Source organism: Acinonyx jubatus, chromosome X (genome assembly GCF_027475565.1).
Source record: "Acinonyx jubatus isolate Ajub_Pintada_27869175 chromosome X, VMU_Ajub_asm_v1.0, whole genome shotgun sequence".
Lineage (NCBI taxonomy): Eukaryota > Metazoa > Chordata > Mammalia > Carnivora > Felidae > Acinonyx > Acinonyx jubatus.
Window position 1 is genome coordinate 123,320,707 of NC_069389.1, and position 20,475 is coordinate 123,341,181.

Consider the following 20,475-nt stretch of genomic DNA (forward strand, 5'->3'; position numbering starts at 1 on the left):
ACCCGGTCCTCCAGTTAGCCCTTGAATAGTTTTCCTGTGTTGGGAGTTGTCCAGCTTTGACCCACACCATCCACCGCTCCTGTGGCCTCATTTCTGGGTCCCTCCTCACCACCCTGGCCAGTGTCCCCTGACCTCGAGCTCCCCCAGATGAAACAGCCCAAAGGCTTGGCAGTGAGAGACAGTGGCAAGTATGCAGCTCCCCTGGCCTGGAGCTCCTGGTGTGCTGGCCAGCACTTCTGAGGGCCAGGATTACAAGAGCAGGAACAGGCCTGGGGAGTTCTTAGCAGGCTGGATGGCCTGGGGCTGTGCATGCATGAGGGGATCTGGTTCCAGAGCTGTGCACGGTGGCCCCAGAGCTGCTGTGTACTGCTTCCTGGAGCTGGACTGTGCTGCACTTAATCCTTGTGGCTCCTGAGAGTCCTTTTGTAATCATTACGTCCAGTCATTTATGAAGTTTAACATTTATTTTTGGGACAGAGAGAGACAGCATGAACAGGGGAGGGTCAGAGAGAGAGGGAGACACAGAATCAGAAACAGGCTCCAGGCTCTGAGCCATCAGCCCAGAGCCTGACGCGGGGCTCGAACTCACGGACCGCGAGATCGTGACCTGGCTGAAGTCGGACGCTTAACCGACTGCGCCATCCAGGCGCCCCGCCATTTATGAAGTTTAAAATGACCTTTATTTTTGACCTTGAGGTGGTTCTAAACCATAAACATTTGTGCTTAAGTGGCTCTGATGTCTTGCTAATGGGCTTTACTGAGCACTGCTCTCTGGAAAAGAGCTGGAGAAGGAAGGGTTCTGTGATACCAACACCCCGAATAGGATCATTGTTGACATTTTGCTATGTATCCTATCATGTATCCCCTTTGGCTGCGCAACCATGTAGCCACACAGTTGCTACCACAGTTGCATGGTAAATGCTACATATAGATATTTTCTGTAAGCCTGAGCCCTGCCAGCCACTGGACTGACCCTGCGTGGGGCAAGGCTGGGCTGCAAGAAGGTTGCAAATATGGGCTCCCGCAGCAGGCACAGCAAGCACGGGGGCTGTTTGAAACATTTTCTGTTCTCTAGTTACTATGTGTATGTGTAAACTGCTTCTCAATCCTTGTATTTGCTGTAGTCCCAATACTGATGTAGATGAATCCTGTGTGCAATGGAAATGGCCCTTTGACGTATTCGCTACACATACACGATATCCCTACAATTCAGCTTTTTGTTCTCAATGTGTAAGTTCCCTTTTTGTCATAGAATAAAATCTTTGGGTCTGTTGTGATTCCCTTTTCTGAGACCAGTTTAGCCAGAATCACCAGAGCCCTCTCTCCTCCTCCCCCTGCCCCGGAGCCTGCTCTATCCCCACGCCTGACAGTAGCTGGGGACACAGTGGCATGGGTCTAGCCTCAGGGCCCCTCCCTGCCTTCCTCTTCTACATTCTAATGCCAGCCAGGAGCCCGATCAAAGAACGCAAGCCAAACCTAAGAAGAGACAGATGGAGGAGAGCCACAGTCCAGTGGGGCAGAGCTCTAGTCAGATGGAGGAGGGCTGCAGATGACGCCCTCAGGAGTCTCTGGACCCCAAAGCCGTCCGAGAGCAGATGGCAGAGACCAGGATTTGAGTCCTGAAGGCAGCACCGTCCTCACGTCTGTAGGCAGCAGGCCCAGTTAGGGAAGCAGCAGCAGCAGCAGCAACAGAGCGGCGGCCAGGCCGAGAGGCTGGACCCTGCGTGCCGCCCGGCTCAGCTCCACTTCCACAGGGTAGTGGTCGCTGACGTTGAGGGCCTGGGGGGGCGGGCAGCGAGACAGAGCGTCAGTGCCAGGGCTGAGGCGCTTCCCTGGGAAGCCGTTCACGTCTCCCCCTTTACCTCCTCCTCGGTGAGTCCGAAGCTCCCGGGGAAGTCAAAGGCGGCAGCGGAGCGCAGCAGGCTCTGGCAGCGCTCGCCGTGCAGCACGATGCGGTCATACGCGCAGTGGGTGCTGGCGCGCACCGTGGTGTCCTCCTCGTCAGGGATCACCCAATGGAAGCCTTCCTGAGTCCGCAGCACCAGCTCACCTATGCGCTTTTTGGTCAGCGAGGTGCAGTCAGCGTTGAAGTCCCCAAGCAAGATCATGTCCTGGAGAGGGGGTGGCGGTCAGGCCGGGCCACCCAGGCATCATGTCCCCGGCCCTCCCGCGCAAGCTGGCCCCGCCCTACCTTGCTCTGCCAGTGCTTGGAGACGTCCAGAAACACATCGTACAGGGCGTTCAGCTCTTTCTCCACGGCCTTCGGACTGGTGTGCAGTGGGACCAGCACCAGGCTGGGGAGGACTGCAAGACCCCGGGGACGGAGCACTCACATCCTCTCCTGGCCACTGCCCACCCCACCTCTTCTCAGTAACCGAGCACTTAGTAGAGCCAGCCAGGTCCTCCTTCCAGCTCCCAAATAGCAGGGTCACCCCTCTCCCCTTCCTACCCTTGCTGGGGAAGGTGAACCGGGCCACAAAGGGCTCCCGGGCGAAGAGATCATCCTCGTCATTGTACACGTAGGAATCCAGGACCTGTGTCTTGTGTGACCTGGGGGAGCAAGGGATGGGAAGCAGTGGCCTCACATCATGGATTCTGGTTTGCAAGTGGCCACAACCTTCCTCGCCTTTTTCCTAGAACCTGTTTTTTATTGAGCTAGAATTCACATACCTGGAAGTTACCTGTTTAAAACGCACAATTCAGTGGTGTTTAGTACATTCACAGGTTGTGCAACCATCACCACAATCAATTTTAGAAACTTTTTATGGCCCCAAAGAGAAACCTTGCACCCGTGGCAGCCGCTCCCCAGTCCCCTCCTCCTCAGCCCCCCCAGGCAGCCACTGATCTACTGTCTCTGTACACGGATACTGCCTTTCATTTAGCTAGTGCGCAGCCGATGGACACTTGCACTGTCATTTTTACTTTGGGGCCGTTACGAGTGTTCCCATGTGGCTGTGTTTCTGTCCCCCCTCCGCCATTACTTTGAAGTGAATTCTACACATCGTATGATTTCATCTATACAAATAGGCCTCCTGACCTGACCCCTCCCCTTGCCCTCTCCATCCTGACCCTAGAGGGCTCTGCCACCGCCAGGCTGTCGTAAGGACCTTGGGCTGTCTCCAGAAACCGGGCCTGTCCAAGGCCCACAGGGAGCCCCTGTCGTTGGGTCTCTTCCCAGAAGTGTCAGCCAATTCCCAAAAAGGACGCCAGCCTTGCCCTGAACCGCATTCCCAGGTTCACTCCCAGCTGCACCCGCCTCGGGCGGTGCGTGCTGGCGCCCGAGTTCCTGGCGCCTCTCGGCCCTGCGGAGGGCCCCGCCTTTGTGCATGGAGAAGGCAGGCCTCTTGCTGTAGGGACATATGGGCACCAGAGCTGAGTAGGGCAGAGGAGAGTAAGATCCCCAGATACAATCAGTGAGGAGAAAAAGTGCAATGAGAAGGTGAGGGCCACCCCTGGGGGGGAGCACCAGTTGCCCCGGCTGCCCTCCGCGCTTACCGGTAGACGTACACGTACTTCTCCATGTACGTGCTGCGCCCCAGCGAGGGGCTGCTCAGCAAGGTGTAGGACCCGGACTCATCAAATCTGCTGCGATAGGGAAAGCCAGGCTCAGGGACCCTGCGGCTCTGGTCGGGGCGGGTCAGACCCACAGAGCCCTCCTCACCGATTGAGTTCTCGAAGTAGGAGGGACATAGCACTGCCAGAAGAGTCCACTACTTCCTGAAGCACCATGATATCACAGCGAACCAGGATCTGCAGGACACCAGGAGGGCCAGCCCCACTCAGTGCCAGCGACCCCAAGGGGAAGGTGTGGTCCCTGGGGAACTGGCACTTTTGTGGCCAAGGGTGCTGTGGCTCTCTGGCTGAAGCCCACAGAGAGCACTGAGACCAGAGAGGACCTGGGAGAACACCGAGTGCCACCCCATCCACACCGCACCCATATCACAGAAGAGGAGACTGAGGCCGATGACAGGGAAGGAGCGTGCTCCACATCTCCAGACCCATGTCTCTCGTTGTCCCCTCTTCTCTCGGGAATGCCCCTGGTCCGGCAGGGCGGGGGCTTCGGGCTGTGGGCACAGCTTTCCTTCAGGGATGAACGTACCCGGACCAACGTGTCCATCACATGTTCCCTGGCCGCCTTCGCGAGCGTCAGCCGCTGGGCATTGAAGGCACAGATGCGAAAGGCCTCGACCCCACCAGGCAGGAGAAGCAGGAGCACCGCCGGGTAATGCATGGCTGGGCGTGCGACGCCGGGGCCCTCGAGGGAGCCCAGGCTGTCCCAGGGTGCACTCCCAGCTAGGCTCGCTTCTGCTTCTGGAAGGACATGGCAGTGGGGGACAGAGGAAGTGACGCTCGTCCTGCTGCCCAGCACCAGCCTCCCGAAGCTGCCAGCATTGCAAATCTCCCGCCTTTCTCCCTGCGGACGCTTTCCAACATTGGCACATATGGCTTGACTTTCACGCCTAGTGAGGAGCCCAAGGAGGGGCTTGAACTCGCGACCCTAACGTCAAGACTTGGGCTCAGATCAAGAGTTTGATCCTGCTTTCAATCCTTTCGCATATATATCCAGAAATGGAACTGCTGGATCATACAGTAATGCTAGGTTTAGTTTTTTTGAGGAGCTGCTATACTATTGTCCATAGTAGCTAAACCCTTTTTTTGCATTCCCACCGGCAGTACACAAGAGTTCAACCTCACAGTGAACTCCAGCTTTTCACCATCATTAGCAGTGAGAGGATCTCCTTCACACAGATCTCTTTCCACTTGTGACATGATATCAGCAGAATTGCTGGGTTCAAGGGCGTGTACATTTAAAATAATCTCAGCTATGCCAAATCACTCACTGCAGTGTGTGATGGGGCCCCTTTCCCACACCCCCGCCACACTGGATACCCCTTCTTGTTCATCCTGCCAGCTGAAAGGCCCCTCTTTGGCAGCGTCTCTTGGTTAATCTTTGTTTCAGATGCACCCAAACTTTGTCCTGTCACTTGGGCTCAGCCCCTTGCTCTGCTCCTGCTCCCTGTGACATTCTCAGTAAGCAACATTAAGTCCCTCTACTTCTGTCTGCCTCCTTCTCTCTGTCACCTTTGTAACTAAACTCAAGGGGTTCGCCACTTGGGGTGCGCCGAATGGAACACAACCTAAGGAAGTGTCGAAAGCAAAGAACTGTTTGCTTCTTGTTACAAGTAAGGTGACAGGGAGATAGCTCCGAAAGCACTGTCTCCCCGTGGGGTTAATTCAGGAAGCTTTTATCCAGTGTATTACGGGGTGGGGGCAGGGAGCTGGCAGAGGGACTTTTGGTTCAATTGTGCGTGCCTAGCATGTCAACATGCTACTGCACACATCTGTTGGAAAAATGGTGGAAAACTCTGCCTATGGAAGATTTTATATTATACAACTATAAATTTTATATTATAAAACTAATTTTTTTAATGTTTGTTTATTTTTGAGAGAGACAGAGCATGAGTGGGGGAGGGGCAGAGAGAGGAGACACAGAATCTGAAGCAGGCTCCAGGCTCCGCGCTGTCTGCACACAGATGTGGGGCTCGAACTCACGAATGGTGAGATCATGACCTGGCCGAAGTCAGACACCCAACTGACTGCGCCACCCAGGCACCCTTAAAATAAATTATTATAATGAACTAAAGGTAGTTATTTTAGGACAACTTGGGGGGGGTGCTTCTGTGGTCAGCTCCGATCCAGCCCCAAGTGGCTCACGTGAGGAGCTTCGAGGCGAGACACAACCAGCAAGGGGCTATGGGGCGAAACACCTAGCTAGCTGGGTGTCTCCTTGGCTGGAACTGTTGGTTCTGGAAAACAAACCATATTCCTTCTCTGCTTTTGTCCCTTCCCCTCCTCCCTTCTGCTCATAACTTTCTGCCCTCTTATTTGAGTAACTTCCCACTGCATCCTAGCTAAGGCTTTGTCACCTTCCCCCTCGGGCTCACTTTCTGCCTCAACCAAGGCTCTGCCTGTCTGTCTTTCTCCCTGTCTCTTCTCTGTTCTCCCCTCTTTGTCATGCAGTCTCTGTGCATCTCCTTCATATTTCTGGCTGGGCTGAATGCCTGTCTCTCCCTGGCCACCTGCTCTGTCACTCATGCTGGTGGTTGGGGGGGGAGAGAGGGGCTGCCCTGGTTACTATTCTGGGATGTATGTGGACATTTGAGCAGCCCTGGGTGGTTTAGGGAAGGCCTGGAGGCTCTGGGGTCAAGGGTCCCCACAAGGGCCGAAGGCAAGAAGAACCGGAGAGTGACTGTTCCTGGACTCGGCCCAAAGCCCAACCCAGGCTCCCAGCACCAAGCCTTGGCCACAGCCCTGGGGTACCCTTCCCCTCTCACCCCCTCCCCAGTCTGGGGGCAACTTCCTCCCTCCCTCTGCTTAGAGGGCGCCCATACCTATTCAGACCAGCTCAGGTCCACGCGTGCCTTGGCTGTAAGCAGACCAGCAGATCACCACACCCTCAGGGAATCGCAGCAGCTCTCTGGGCAGGAACCCGAGGGGAGAAAGGAGAAAAGAGGAAGAGGCGGCCTTCCCGACCCACCCGTCCGTCCGGGTCAGGCCGTCGCCCCACCCTTCCTGGAGCTTGGGCTCTTCCCCGGGCTGGGCCGGCCCCCCGACCCCGCCTTCCCTGACCCGCCTGGAAGCAGGCGCTGGCAGAGGCCCGGAGCTGTGGGCGGATGACAGACCTGTGAGTCACAGAGGGTGATGGAGCCTCAGCATTCCCATAATGAGTGGTTTCCTGTGCCAAGGCCGCGCGGCGAGGAGGAGCTGCTTGGACAATGCAAACCCGGAGCTGTGCTCTCCCGGGCCCAGCGCTCAGCCCCTGACATGGGCTGCCTCCAGGCATCCTCTGGCAGGGAACAAGCGAGAGCTGGAGCTCGTGCCCAACGTAGCCTGGGCACCAGAGTACAAGAGCTTTCTCTCCACGTCCTCAGGCTGGTTGTCAGGGTGGGTGCACACTCCTAAGTGCTCTGGAGACCCCAAGTGAGCGACAGTCAGCGTGGGAACTGGGCACCACTGCAGTCAAGGCTGGACTGAGGAACTGTCCCAAGAGAAGGGGAGAAGAAAGCTGGCAGCTCGGTGTCCCGTGTGGTCCTGCACTGTCGCTGTTGGGACGACCACAGGACTCATTGGAGTCTGCGGCCTGGCGGCGGGTCCTCACCGATGATTGCAGTGTGGTCCCGTTGTTGGCCGGACCCATGTGCATGAGCACATTAGGATTGCAGTGGTGATGAGAACACTAGAAACACTGTTTTATTCATTAATCAACTTAGTTTTTAAAGTTTATTTATTTTGAGAGAGAGAGAGAGAGAGAGAGTCCGAGAGCGCTTGTGAGTGGAGGAGGGGCAGAGAGAGAGGGAGAGAATCCCAAGCAGGCTCCTCGCTGTGAGATCATGACTTGAGCTGATACCAAGAGTCCCACGCTTAAACAATTGAGCCACACAGGCTCCCCAGAAGCATTTTTAAAAATCAATAAAACTGTGCTTCAAAATGTAAAAAACACGGGTGTCTGGTTGACTCACAAGTGCACCATGTGACTCTTGATCTCAGGGTGGTGAGTTCAAGCCTCATGGTGGGTGTAGAACATACTTAAATTAAAAAGGGGCGACTGGGTGGTTCAGTTGGTTAAGCATCCGACATTGGCTCAGGTCATGATCTCACAGTTTGCGAATTCAAGCCCCTCACTGGGCTCTGTGCTGACAGCTCAGAGTCTGGAGCCTGCTTTGGACTCTGTGTGTCCCTCTCTTTCTCTGCCCCTGTCCCGCTTGCACTCTGTCTCTCGCTGTCTCTCAAAAGTAAATTAACATTAAAAAAAAAAAAAGGAATAGGAACACCTGGGTGGCTCAGTTGGTTAAGCATGCAACTTTGGCTCAGGTCATGATCTCACCGCTGGTGAGTTCGAGCCCCACGTCAGGCTCTGTGCTGACAGCTCAGAGCCTGGAGCCTACTTCCGATTCTGGGTCTCCCTCTCTCTCTTCCCCTCCCCTGCACGTGCTCTCTCTCTTTCTCTCAAAAATAAATAAACGTTAAAAATTTTTTAAAAAAGGAATAAAAACAAAATAAAAAGACTGTTTAACAGATATAAGGCTTTCTTCCAGGGTGATAAACATGTTTTGTAACTAGTTAGAGATAGTGGTTGACGGCACTGGGAATGTACTGACATAAAATACTATATTACATATATTATGCAGACTATTTCTTTTATTATATGCCATATGTTGCTGCATATACATTACATATTACATCTACACATATGGTACAAATCTGTACTATTTTAATCCTTTAAAATTATATAATGTAACATCTATAACATCGTATATATGTTGTATATATAAAATACGGTGTATAGCAGAAATCGGTATCAAAATACCACAAAACGGCGAATTCCGTTATATAAATTTTGCCTCCATAAAAATAAAGGGGAAAAAAGCGAAAGTAAGGTCCCCGCCAGCTCCGACCTTTAGCGGTGTCGGCTAATTGTGCTGCGTAGCCCAAATTGCCTCTCGGACCTTTCTGTGCCCGAATTAAGGGGACAAAAAGGAAGCGCGCACTCCAGCGGCCGGGACTCCACCTCGCGCTGGAGCGGGGCGGGGCGACGCAGCCCGCGGGCCCGCCCACGCTGCCGTCAAGCGGCCTGAGAGCGTTTTGCGACAGGCAGCCGGGAGCCGGGCCCCGTCGCTGGCTCGCTTTCCGGCCGGGGCGCGGGGCGCCTGGGTGCCGCCGCCGGCCCCTCTCGCTTCTCCCTGGGCCCCCTGGCTCCTGACCCCGGTGGCGGCTGGTCTGTGGCGAGAGGTCGGGCCGGGCCGGCTCTGGCCTGACCTGCGAGGTGACCTTGGTCGAGTCCCCGGTCGCGCGGAGCCGCGGCGCCCGTGTGTGGCGCGGGCCTGTCAGGGACCCAGTTCCCCCGCGGCTGAGGACACAGATCTAGAGCGCCCCCCGCCCCAGGCTGCCCCGTGGCAGGGGAAGCGCCAGGCCGCCTGGGGCGGAGCGGGGGAGCTCGGTCTGGGTGGGGGAGATGCCCCTACGTGTGAAATGGCCGTTCCCCGCGGTGCCGCCGTTCACCTGGACCCTGGCCAGCAGCGTCGTCATGGGCCTGGTGGGCACCTACAGCTGCTTCTGGACCAGTGAGTGGGCCTGAAGCCGAGGCAGGGTCGGCCACGGCTGTCCACGCCCAGCCAGAGTTGGGGTTCGGGGTTGTGGGTGCGGGCCGGGGCTAGTTTGGCTGGGGGGAGCCCTGGGCCCCAGGGACAGCGAGGCCAAGACCCCTCCCCACAGTCCGTCTCTCCCCCCAGAGTACATGAACCACCTCACCGTCCACAACAAGGAGGTGCTGTACGAGCTCATCGAGAACCGAGGCCCAGCCACGCCCCTCATCACTGTTTCCAATCACCAGTCCTGCATGGATGACCCTCATCTCTGGGGTACCTGGCACCAGTGTTCTGGGCACAGGGAAGCATGGAGAGACCCCGGGAGGGCGCCAAACAAAAGCAGAACAAACTCCCTTCTCACAGGGCTCTGTACATAGCTCTGGCGCTCCTGTTTCTGGGGTGTCCTGCCCCAGGAGTCAAAATACGATTTGTGGCCCGGTCGGTATCCTCTTGGAACATGATTTGGAGATGGCCTCAGAAATTTGGAGGGAATGAGCAAGTGGGGGAGTGACTGCAGGGCAAGATGTGACGGCCTCTTTAGTTTGATGCATCAGGCCCGTGGAACCCTCTATCCTCTGTAAACCATTGAAGGTCCCACAGAGTAGTGGAACACATCTGAGAACCATAGGGTGTCCTGGCAAGGAGAGTCTAGGCTACAGGCTGGGAGACCTGCGTCCTGGTTCCAGGTTTGTTCCAGGCTGAGTTTGTACCTTTCAACTCCCCTCATTTGGGAGCCCACTTCGCCACCTAGAAGTTCCTGCTCTGCTGACTTCATAGTATCCAGTAACCCAAATGGCTGGCTCAGGGGGTGCCTAGGACCTGTACGGATGACTGCAGGTCAGACTGTCACGGGAAGTCAGTTGGTCAAATTGCAGCCTTTCCGAGCTCACCCTGGCCATCAGGCAGAGAAGGGTCTGTACGTTGCCACAGGCAGATCCCTGGAGGCCAACAAGGAGGCTTTAGAGCCATTCAGTAACATGCACTCGGGTGGTGGCGCTAACAGTGGGGGGACAAGTGTACAAGAATACACAGTGTCAAAATATGTCAGTGTGGTAGGCAGGCCAGATGTGACTGTTAAGATATGGGTTGGGGTGGGAGAGAAGAACGAGTCAGGGACAACCTGAGGGTCCAGCCCAAGGGTCTGTAACATGGCACTTTGGGCACAAATGGTAGAGCTGCTGCCCTTGTTCCTCATTTCCTGAAACTGGGAGCGAACAAGATGCTCCCTGCGGACAAGGCAGGTTGGGTCATGAAGCCTTTCCTTCTCTAGGGATCCTGAAACTCCGCCACATCTGGAACCTGAAGTTGATGCGTTGGTGAGGAGGAATGGGCCCCTCGCAGTGGGCCTGGCAGGCCTCACCCGTCTCTGCCCAGATTTGCCCTCCTCCTGCTCTGCCCAGGAGGCGGCGTCCAGCAGTACAGGCAGGGCACGGGGTGGGGTTCCACAGGCCCTCCTGTGCCGCGTTTCCACATCGCCACTGATGTCAGGCGCCATGCTGGGGGGACGGCAGGGCATCAGGGTGCAGGAGCCAGGGATGACTGCGTCTGTCCCTTCTTCAGGACCCCCGCGGCTGCAGACATCTGCTTCACCAGAGAACTACACTCCCGCTTCTTCAGCTTGGGCAAGTGTGTGCCTGTGTGCCGAGGTGAGCTGAGCCTCCAAGGAGGGGTCCGTGGGCGAGTAGATGCAGGGAGGCACTTCTGGGGCCTTTTTGGGCTTTATTTGCAACGGGGACTGTGGCTAGTGCTTCTGGCTTAGCAGCACTGGGCGTGGAGGGACCCAGCTAGGACACACAGCCTGGGAACAAAGGGAGCCAGGAGCCGCTGCTCCACTGGTGTGAGTCCCAGTTGTATTGCGTGGCTGCCGCAGACGTGGCAGTGGCTGCCGGAGGAGCAATGGCTTCTTGGGGAGCACTCGTGCCCTGGGACTGCCTGAGGGTTGTGTGAAGCCGGGGCTCTGGCATTAGAAGTCACGAGGCATTGGCCACAGCCTCTTCCCTCAAGGGTGTTGCTAAGAGACCCGCTGATGGCACCGCAGCGTCATCGGTCTGTGATGGGCACTGCGGGCTTTGGGGTAACAACCAGGCTTGCGAGGTGAGGGTGTGACAGATGTGAAGGTTCCAGAACAATCATGTTAAGAATGTTGGACTCTGTTCTGTCATCTGGGTAGTGATGTGCTTCCAAATCTGTTCTTCCCAGAGAGCACCCTGGCTTCAGCATGGCTGGTGGCTGCGAGCAGAGCCCAGTAGAGGCAGGGAGCTGGATGAGGGGCTATCGCAGTGATCCTGGTGGCATAGCATGGTAGCGGCCCTCTGGGGGCCACTACAGACAGCTGGACAAGGGCAGCACTCTGGACGCAAAGTTGACGGGACTTGTTGATAGATTGGCTATGGTGGAGGGGGGAGGAGGAGACAGCCCACAGGTGACTCTTGGTGATATCTGACACTGAGCCACTGGGAGGAGGGGATGAAGGGAATGCAGTGTGGGGGTTGGGAGGGGAGGGGAGTTCCGCTGTGCATGTGTTTCATGTGAGGAGGCCGTCCCCCGAGGAGGGGAGCAGTCCCGGAGGCAGTAGGATGTGCGGTTCTGGAGCGCAGAAGAGCACTTGAGAAGATGTCGGGGACCCAATTGGTGACAAAGTGGCAAAAGTAGAGGAGAGATGGCAGAGAGGGAGAACAGACAGAGAGCAGGGGCCCGGATGGCACCTCAGAGCACAGAAGGAGAGACAAGCCACCAAGGCAGCAAAGTGTCCTGTTTCTGGTCAAAGTGAAATGCGGTCAAATGCAGTGAAGTTACCTCAGTCAAGGGCTTTTAATGCACACTCCTCCAGGCCCTGAGATCTACTCTAGGCACACAGCTGCCTTGAGCGCTTGCTCTTGCTGCTGCCTTTGGAGGCGACTTCGTTTCTCTAAAACACAAGCGGAAGCTACAGTGTTGTGGCTAGTGACCATGGTCTTGTTTACCACACCCCGCTCTCGGACATGGGGACTCTGCTCGGATACTCCCGTCCCTGAGCCTCAGGTCCTCTCTTCTGCAAGCTCGCCCAGACGTCTTCCGTGTGCACGTTTCTGACATGTTTTACTTATTTATTTGTTATTTTTAATGTTTGTTTGAGAGAGAGAGCACGCACAAGCTGGGGAGGGGCAGAGAGAGGGGGGCAGAGGATCTGAAGTGGGCTTTGTGCTGTCAGCGCAGAGCCCAACCCAGTTCTCACAAGCCGTGACACCGTGACCCGAGCCGAAGTCGGACGCTTAAGCGACAGCCACCCAGGCGCCCCCATTTGCTATTTTTAAAGTTTATCCTTTTTTGAGGAATCTCTATACCCAACATGGGGCTTGAACTCATGACGCCAAGATCAAGAGTCACATGCTCTTCTGACTGAGCTGGTCAGGCCCCCTCCATGTCCAATTCTTGTCTTGTTCTTCTTTTGGTCTGCATCCAAGTGTTCTTGCACTATTAAAAACCGAAAAGAAAATCTTAGTGCTAAGCACTTTGAGTGAGAGAAGGTGGGCAGGGACAGGTTATTTATTAAACGTATTCGATGTGCAGCCAAGAGCTCACGTGGTAAAGCAAAGGAAGTATCTGGCATGCTTGGCTTTTGTATTCTAGAACATTCCATCCTCCCAGCGTAGGCCTTATGATATGACATGAAGTATGGAAGTGGTGTTGTACAAGCTTTTCTTTTTTCTTTTTTCACTGAACTATAGTTGACACGTGTTACATTAGTTTCACGTGTACAACACAGTGATTGGAACTCTGTACATTATGCTGTACTCACAAGTGTGAGTTTTGTGACCGTACAACACTCACAACACCATTGACTATATTGCCTATGCTGTGCCTTCCATCTACATGACTTCTATTCATCACATAGCTGGGAGGCTGTATGTCCCACTCTCCTTCATCGATTTTGCCCATCCCTCCACCCCTGCCCCTCTGGCAACCTCAATTTGTTCTCTGTATTTATGGGTCTGTTTCTGCTTTTTCTTTGTTTATCCATTTGTTTTGATTTTGATATTCCACACAAGTGAAATCATATGGTACTTATTTTTTTCTGATTTCACTTAGCATGATACCCTTTATGTCTATCCGTGTTGTTGCAGATGGCAAGATCTCATTCTTTTTTTATGGCTGAGTAATTTTCCACTGAGTGTATATGTCTCTGTGTGTGTGTGTGTGTCTGTGTGTGTCTGTGTGTGCCTGTGTCTGTCTACGTATACGCCACATCTTTATTCATTCATCTGTCGATAGACACAAGGATTGTTTCCCTATCTTGCCTATTGTAAAGCTGCAATGAGCAGGGGTGCATATATTTTCAAATTAGTGTTTTTGTTTTCTTTGGCTAATAGGAGTGGAATTACTGGATCATATGCTATTTTTATTGTTAATGTTTTTTGAGAGAGAGAGAGAGAAAGCTAGTGAGAAGGGGGGGCAGTGAGAGGGACAGAGAGAGAGAGAGAGAGGGAGGGAGGGAGGGAGGGAGGGAGGGAGAGAGAGAGAAAGAATCCCAAGCAGGCTCTTCACTGTAGTACAGAGTCCAACATATGGCTCAAACTCAAGAACCATGAGATCACTACCTGAACCAAAATCAAGAGTCAAATGCTTAACAGACTGAGCCACCCTGGTGCCCCTATTTTTATTTTTAATTTTTTGAGGAAGCTCCATACTGTTTTCCACAGCGGCTGTACCAATTTACATTCCCGCCAACAGTGCATGAGGGTTCCTTTTTCTCCACGTCCTTGCCAACACTTGTTATTTCTTGTCTTTTTGATACAAGCCATTCTGACAGCTGTGAGGTGATCTCTCATCGTGGTTTTGAGTTGTAATTCCCTGATGGTGAGTCATGTTGAACATCTTTCCACGGGTCTGTTGGCCATCTGGATGTCATCTTCAGAGAAATGTCTAGCTTTGTAAATTGGATTATTTGATTTTTTTGGTGTTGTGTAGGTTCTTTACACAGTTTGGATGTTTGGATATTAACCCGTTATTGGAAATATCATTTGCAAATGTCTTCTCCCATTCAGTAGGTTGCCTTTTCGTTTCGTTGATGGTTTCCTTTGCTGTGCTGTACAAAAGCCTTTTATTTTGACGTAGTTGCAAGAGTTATTTTTGCTTTTATTTCCCTTCTCTGAGGAGATATATCTAGAAAAAGGTCACTAAGGCCAGTGACAAAGAGATTACTGCCTATGTTTTCTTCTAGGAGTTTTATAGTTTCAGGTCTCACATTCAGGTCTTTAGTCCATTTTGAGTTTATTTTTGTGTATAGTGATAGAAAGTGCTCCCGTTTCATTCTTTTGCATGTAGCTGTCCAGTTTTCCCAGCACTATTTGTTGAAGAGATTGTCTTTTCCCCATTGTGTATTCTTGCCTCCTTTGTTGTAGATTAACTGATCACATAAGCATGGATTTATTTCTGGGCTCTCCGATCTGTTCTATTGATCTGTATGTGTTTTTGTGCCATACTGCTCTGATTACTACAGGTTTGCAGTATCTCTTGAAATCTGGGATTGTGCTGCTTCAAGATAGTTTTGGCTATTTGGTGTCTTTTGTGGTTTCATACAAATTTGAGGATTATTTGTTCTAGTTTTGTGAAAAATGCTGTTGGTATTTTGATATAGATTGCATTGAATCTGTAGACTAGGGTCATATAGATGTTGGAACAATATTAATTCCTTCAATCCATGAGCATGGAATATCTTCCAATTTGTGTCGTCATCAATTTCTTTCATCAGTGTTTTGTAGTTTTCAGAGTACAAGTCTTTCACCTCAGTGGTTAAGTGTATTCCTAGGTATTTTGTTCTTTTTGGTAGAACTGTAAATAGAATTGTTGTCTTAATTTCTCTCTCTGCTAGTTTGTTATTAGTGTATAGAAATGCAATGGATTCTATGTGTTAATTTTGTATCCTGCAGCTTTACTGAGTTCCGTTTATTAGTTCTAACAGTTTTTGGTGGAGTCTTTAGAGTTTTCTACATGTAGTATCATGTCATCTGCAAATAGAGACAACTTAATTTCTTCCTTACCAACGTGGATGCTTCTTATTTCTTTTTCTTGTCTGATTTTTGTGGCTAGGACTCCCACTACTATGTTGAATAAAAGTGGTGAGAGTGACATTGTTGTCTTGATCCTGGCCTTCAGAGAAAAGGTCTCAGTTTTTCCCCATGGAGGACGATGTTTGCTGGGGGATTTTCATATAGAAGGCCTTTATTATGTTGAAGTATGTTCCCTCTGAACCGACTCTCTTGAGGTTTTTATCATGAACAGATGTTGCATTTTGTCAAATGCTTTTTCTGCATCTATTGAGATGATCATGGGGTTCTTATCCTTCATCTTGTTAATGTGGTGTATTACATTGATTGATTTGCACATATTTGAACCATCTTCGCATCCCTGGAATAAATACCACTCGATTGTGGTGAATGATCCTTTGAATGTGTTGTTGAATTTTGGTTTCCTGATATTTTGTTGAGGATTTTTGCATTTACCATCATCAGGGATATCGGCCTATAGTTTTCTCTTTTTTTTGTAATGTCTTTGTCTGGTTTGGGTATCAGGGTCATGCTGGCCTTGTAGAATGTATTTGGAAGCGTTTCTTCCTCTTATATTTTTTGGAATTGTTTGAGAAGAATAGGTATCAGCTCTTCTTTAAACGTTTGACAGAATTCACCTGTGAATCCATCTGGTCTTGGACTTTCGTTTGTTGGGAGTTTTTGGATTATAGATTCAAATAATCAGTCACTAGTAGTCGGCCTGTTCAGCTTTTCTATTTGTTCCTGATTCTGTTTTGAAAGACTGTGTGTCTAGGCATGTACCCATTTCTTCTAGGTTGTCCAATTTGTTGGCATATAATTTTTCATAGTAGTCTCTTATAATCCTTTGTTAAATATATTTTAAAAATTTTTTTAATTTATTTATTTTGACAGAGAGAGAGGGAGGGCACACTAGCAGGGGAGGGGCAGAGAGAAAGAGAGATAGAGCATCTGAAGCAGGCTCCACACCAGCAGCATGGAGCTTGATGTGAGGCTCGATCCCACAACCCTGGGACCACGACCTGAGCTGAAATCAGCAATTGGATGCTTAACTGACTGAGCCACTCAGGCGCCCTTCTTAGAATCCTTTGTGTATCTGTGGTATCAGTTGTTATTTCTCGTCTTTCATTTCTGATTTTATTTATTTGGGTCCTCTCTGTCTTTTTTTTTTTTAATGTTTATTTATTTTGAGAGAGAGAGAGACAAAGCGGGAACAGGAGAGGGGCAGAGAGAGAGGGAGACACAGAATCCGAAGCAGGCTCCAGGCTCCGAGCTGTCAGCACAGAGTACAACACAGGGCTTGAACCCATGAACCATGAGATCATGACCTGAGCCGAAGTCGGATACCCAACTGACCGAGCCACCCAGGCGCCCCGCCACTCTGGTCTTTATTATTTTCTTCTAACTTTGGGCTTTGTTTTTCTTCTTCTAGTTCTTTTAGGTATAAAATTAGAGTGTTTATTTGAGATTTTTCATGTTTCTTCAGATAGGCCTGTATCACTATACATTTCCTTCTTAGAACTGCTTTTGCTGTGTCTCAAAGATTTGGGAGCATTGTAGTTTAGTATGAATTTTTATTTCCAGCTGGGTGCAGTTGCACCAGCGGCTCAGAAGGAGATGACACCTCTGAAGCCCACCCCCTACCAGTTAATGCTACCCGAAGTAGGGGAACCAGTGCTCTCACAATGTCCTGAGAAGCTGTGGTGGGTGATTGCTCCTCAACTCCAGCCCGTGAAGAAGCTGACAGGCCAGGTCCCAATTGGGTTGGGTTGAGACCCCTGGATGCCTCACTAGCACCTTCTAAAGACTCGGCTTTGCAGAGAACAGGTTAAAAGTCCATTTCTTGGTGAACTGGCCTGACATAGTCCCAATGTGTGTCTCCTCCTCTATATGATATGGCTTTCCCTACTCGATAAGTCTGTCTGTCACTGTCCACGATATGGACAAGATCGAGGAGATTCTTAGTACGTGTGGTGACAGTGGTCTCTGAGGGACTCCCAGTTGAAAGCCAGTATATAGCATTAGGTATGTGTGTCTGTGTTGCTGCAAATGCCAGGCCACCTGGGTCTAGTGTCATGGTCCCCAGGTGTCTCCAAGGTGAGTGTTATTAGCCTTAGGGCAGCCCCATTCCCCTTCTCTCAGCCTAGCCAGTCTGAGTTTTTCCCAACCCTCAGTGACACTGTGTTCCATCGAATGTTCTCCCTTTTCCAAGAGATCTCGATAACTGAGAGACTAGTTTCAGAGGGAGCAAAGCCCTGTGAGGAGTGAAGGGGTCAGCAGAAGAGAGGGATGGCGGTGGCCGAGGGCTCAGGCAGGGCAGGGAGGCCCAGGAGGGATGGCTGTGGGCACAAGCCTAGCCAAGACCCCAGGAAAGGGTTGCTGTCCAGGATCCTGGGCCCAAGCGAGGCTGGAGATCGTGAGTAGACTTGGTTTGCTCGAGCGGTGCCCTCTGGGCCGGGGGCAGCACATGGGAGGCTCGCCACAAGGCTGGTGCGTCCCAAGGAGAAAGCAGGCTGCAGGAGCTGGAGAGGGAGGGAGGGCAAGGAGAATGCTGAGCAGATCCAGGAGCCCACAAGGACGCATTCTGTGGGTGTCTGTGGTGCAGTGCCCGAGGCTGTGGCGGGGCCAACAGGTAGAAGGTGGGGTGCAGACTGGTGAGGGAATCGCCGGTTAAGAATGTCAGTTGGAGACTGAGACAACAATGCTGCCTTGCACATGACAGGTAGTTTAGAGAATATTCTGAACAAAGGATGTCGAGGGCACAGCGCAACCGGGGCTGAGTCTTCAGAGAGTTCTCGGAGGATGTCCACGTGGATGGTGTGGTGGAGGATGAGGAAGTCCTTGAGCTGCTGCTTCGTTCCCAGGGGAAGGAGGGAGCCCCGAGAGAACGGGGACTGATGGCGCATGCCTTCTCTTGGCAGGAGACGGTGTCTACCAGAAGGGAATGGACTTCATTTTGGAGAAGCTCAACCATGGGGACTGGGTGCACATCTTCCCGGAAGGTCAGTACAGTTGGCGGGGTTGCACACCGCGCCAGCTGCCAAGCCTCATCTCTGTCCTCTCTCTCCACAGGGAAAGTGAACATGAGCTCTGAGTTCCTACGCTTTAAGTGGGGTAGGCACTGCTGGCCTCGTGTGGCTGGGTCGGACGGTGGCAGATGGGGCAGATGGGTGTGTTGGTTGTAGTGGGAAGGGGGCAGGTGCTGAGACGAGGGCTCGACTGGCAGAGGAGCTGGACCAGGGGAGTTGGTTTTAACCGGAAGACGGCAGGGGTGGCCTGGCTGTAGGCTGGCGCTGAAGCTGTGCTCTTGCTGATGTTCCCGCCTCTCCCCGCGGCAGGAATCGGACGTCTGATTGCCGAGTGTCATCTCAACCCTGTCATCCTGCCACTGTGGCATGTCGGTGAGCACCTGTCTTGGGCCAAGGCTGTGGCCTGGGTGTGGGGGCGGGAGAGGAGGGGCTTCCCTAGGTCTTGGGGGTTTCCCCTGGCTGGCAGGGAGAGGACCTCTGGGGTAGGGGGCCGGGGCTCCATCTGTTCCCAGGTCACCGTGCTCCACCCCATGCCCACTTCCTGGCCTCTGTCCACTGTGCTGCAGGAATGAATGATGTCCTTCCTAACAGCCCGCCCTACTTCCCCCGCTTTGGACAGGTGTGTAGGGGCTGTTGACCTTCGTGTGTCTGTCTGTCTACTGTGTGCGTCATGTCTCCCACTCAGCACTGCTGAGGCCAGATTCAGGAGCTGAGCTTGAAGCTGCAGCAGGGGGACCGAGTGGAACAGAGAGAGAGGGACTTCCTGGCACCAAGGCCAGTAGAAGGAGAGCAAAAGAAATCAGGGTGGGTGGAGGCGGCGAGCCCTGGGGTTTGGATAAGACAGGACATTCAGAGCATGGACCGCAGGATTTGAAAGGCACTGAGCCTGGCCACTTTGTCTTAAAGAGGGAGAGTGGCCATGAGGGAGCATGCAGCAAGTTAGGGGAAGGACTTGGCTCCTCGCTATCTGGGGTGGTTGGGCCATGGCTGTGGGCACTCTCCCTGTTTCTGTCACCCACTGGTGGCTGGTCTCCCTGCAGAAAATCACCGTGCTGATCGGGAAGCCCTTCAGCGCCATGCCTGTACTTGAACGGCTCCGGGCAGAGAACAAGTCGGCCGTGAGTTGTCTCTCTGCCCTGCACCCCCCCCCCCCACTGCCCTTTGCCACCCGGCAGCTGTCTTAGCCTCTCCCGGCACCCTCAGCCTCCCAGGGCTCCTGGGCAGAGCTCCCTGAGGGCCGCAGGCCAGCCTGAGTCCTTCCCCTCAGGTGGAGATGCGCAAAGCTCTGACGGACTTCATCCAGGAAGAATTCCAGCGCCTGAAGGTCCAGGCGGAGCAGCTGCACGGCCACCTGCAGCCCGGGAGATAGACGGTGCCCTCACTTCCTCCTGCAAGGGGGCGGCTGGCCCCCAGGCCCGGGACAGAGGCAGCTCCCACCCAGGCCCTGGCCACCAGCCGCCGGCCGCCAGCGCTGTCTCCAGGCTCTTGCCCTGCACAGAGCTGAACTGGGGGACGGACTGATGTTTTGAGCAGATATGTTCTTTTAGACAGATTTGTGCACAACCCCAAACAGGGATCATGTCCCAGCTGGTGAGCATTCCCTCTGCTCTGAGCTGCTTCGGTTGAAGGAAGGGTTTCAGCTACTCCTCCCACTTGGCCACGAGAGGAGGAAAAAATTTCGGCAGGGACCTCCTTCCTCTCCCAGGGCTGGCGTCAGGACGGAGGGTACTTGAAGGGGGGCAGGTGGCCAGGCCAGAGGTCCGCACAGGACTTCATGAGGCCCTTGGCTTGGCATCCACCCGATAGGCCCGATCCAGGAGCTGCCTCAGCACGTCCTCAGGGACGGCCGTCGGCCACCTCTTCCTTCCGCCCACACTTCCCACAGGCGTGGGGTCCTCAGGCAGGGCCCAGCTCCGCGCCGCGAGCAGAAGGGCAGCCTTTTGCTGGAAGTGAAATCCAGCTGGATGGAGCCTGCGGCAAGGGCCCACAACCCAACCACTCACCCGTGTGCCGGGGCCCAGCAACTGCTCTGTCTTTTCCACCTCCCTGGCATCACCAGAGACCCCTGGGGCCTGGGTTTTCATGTTTTGTAGCCAATAAAGCATCTGTGTCGTGTTTTACCTCTGGCCTCGTCATAAGGGTGGGGATGGGGGGAGGTGACCTGCTGGAAGGCTGGACCCTTAGAGCAACCAGGGCCCTTGAGCAGATGGGCGTCAAGCTCTCAGTGTGCACCACTCACGTAAAACTTCAGTCGTTACCTGTAATCCGCATAAC

The 20,475-nt window shown here is 53.1% G+C and overlaps 2 protein-coding genes across 2 annotated transcripts; one reads left to right on the forward strand and one right to left on the reverse strand.

Annotated features, from left to right (window-relative positions):
• Positions 1-1,373: 1,373 nt before the first annotated feature.
• On the reverse strand, positions 1,374-6,579 carry DNASE1L1 (deoxyribonuclease 1 like 1). Its single transcript, XM_015085588.3, has 8 exons — positions 6,393-6,579; positions 4,100-4,311; positions 3,662-3,750; positions 3,496-3,582; positions 2,450-2,550; positions 2,192-2,304; positions 1,863-2,111; positions 1,374-1,779 (listed from the first exon to the last, which is right to left on the reverse strand). Exons 2-8 carry the CDS (start codon positions 4,229-4,231, stop codon positions 1,663-1,665), a joined length of 888 nt encoding a protein of 295 aa, XP_014941074.2. The 5' UTR covers positions 4,232-4,311; positions 6,393-6,579; the 3' UTR covers positions 1,374-1,662.
• A 2,052-nt stretch (positions 6,580-8,631) lies between these two features.
• On the forward strand, positions 8,632-20,321 carry TAFAZZIN (tafazzin, phospholipid-lysophospholipid transacylase). Its single transcript, XM_027053248.2, has 10 exons — positions 8,632-9,122; positions 9,291-9,419; positions 10,417-10,462; positions 10,707-10,792; positions 18,094-18,174; positions 18,245-18,286; positions 18,511-18,573; positions 18,768-18,820; positions 19,242-19,319; positions 19,469-20,321. Exons 1-10 carry the CDS (start codon positions 9,014-9,016, stop codon positions 19,568-19,570), a joined length of 789 nt encoding a protein of 262 aa, XP_026909049.1. The 5' UTR covers positions 8,632-9,013; the 3' UTR covers positions 19,571-20,321.
• Positions 20,322-20,475: the final 154 nt, after the last annotated feature.

What these genes read in the sequence shown, in the direction of transcription:
- DNASE1L1 (XM_015085588.3), bottom strand. Translation starts at nt 4,231, where the DNA reads ATGCATTACCCGGCGGTGCTCCTGCTTCTCCTGCCTGGTGGGGTCGAG. An exon ending in AAGTACGTGTACGTCTACCG is followed by an intron (nt 2,551 to 3,495) that starts GTAAGCGCGGAG and finishes TTGCTCCCCCAG; the next exon opens with GTCACACAAGACACAGGTCC. An exon ending in GTTCACCTTCCCCAGCAAGG is followed by an intron (nt 2,305 to 2,449) that starts GTAGGAAGGGGA and finishes GGGGTCTTGCAG; the next exon opens with TCCTCCCCAGCCTGGTGCTG.
- TAFAZZIN (XM_027053248.2), top strand. Translation starts at nt 9,014, where the DNA reads ATGCCCCTACGTGTGAAATGGCCGTTCCCCGCGGTGCCGCCGTTCACC. An exon ending in CTACAGCTGCTTCTGGACCA is followed by an intron (nt 9,123 to 9,290) that starts GTGAGTGGGCCT and finishes CTCTCCCCCCAG; the next exon opens with AGTACATGAACCACCTCACC. An exon ending in ACTTCCCCCGCTTTGGACAG is followed by an intron (nt 18,821 to 19,241) that starts GTGTGTAGGGGC and finishes GTCTCCCTGCAG; the next exon opens with AAAATCACCGTGCTGATCGG.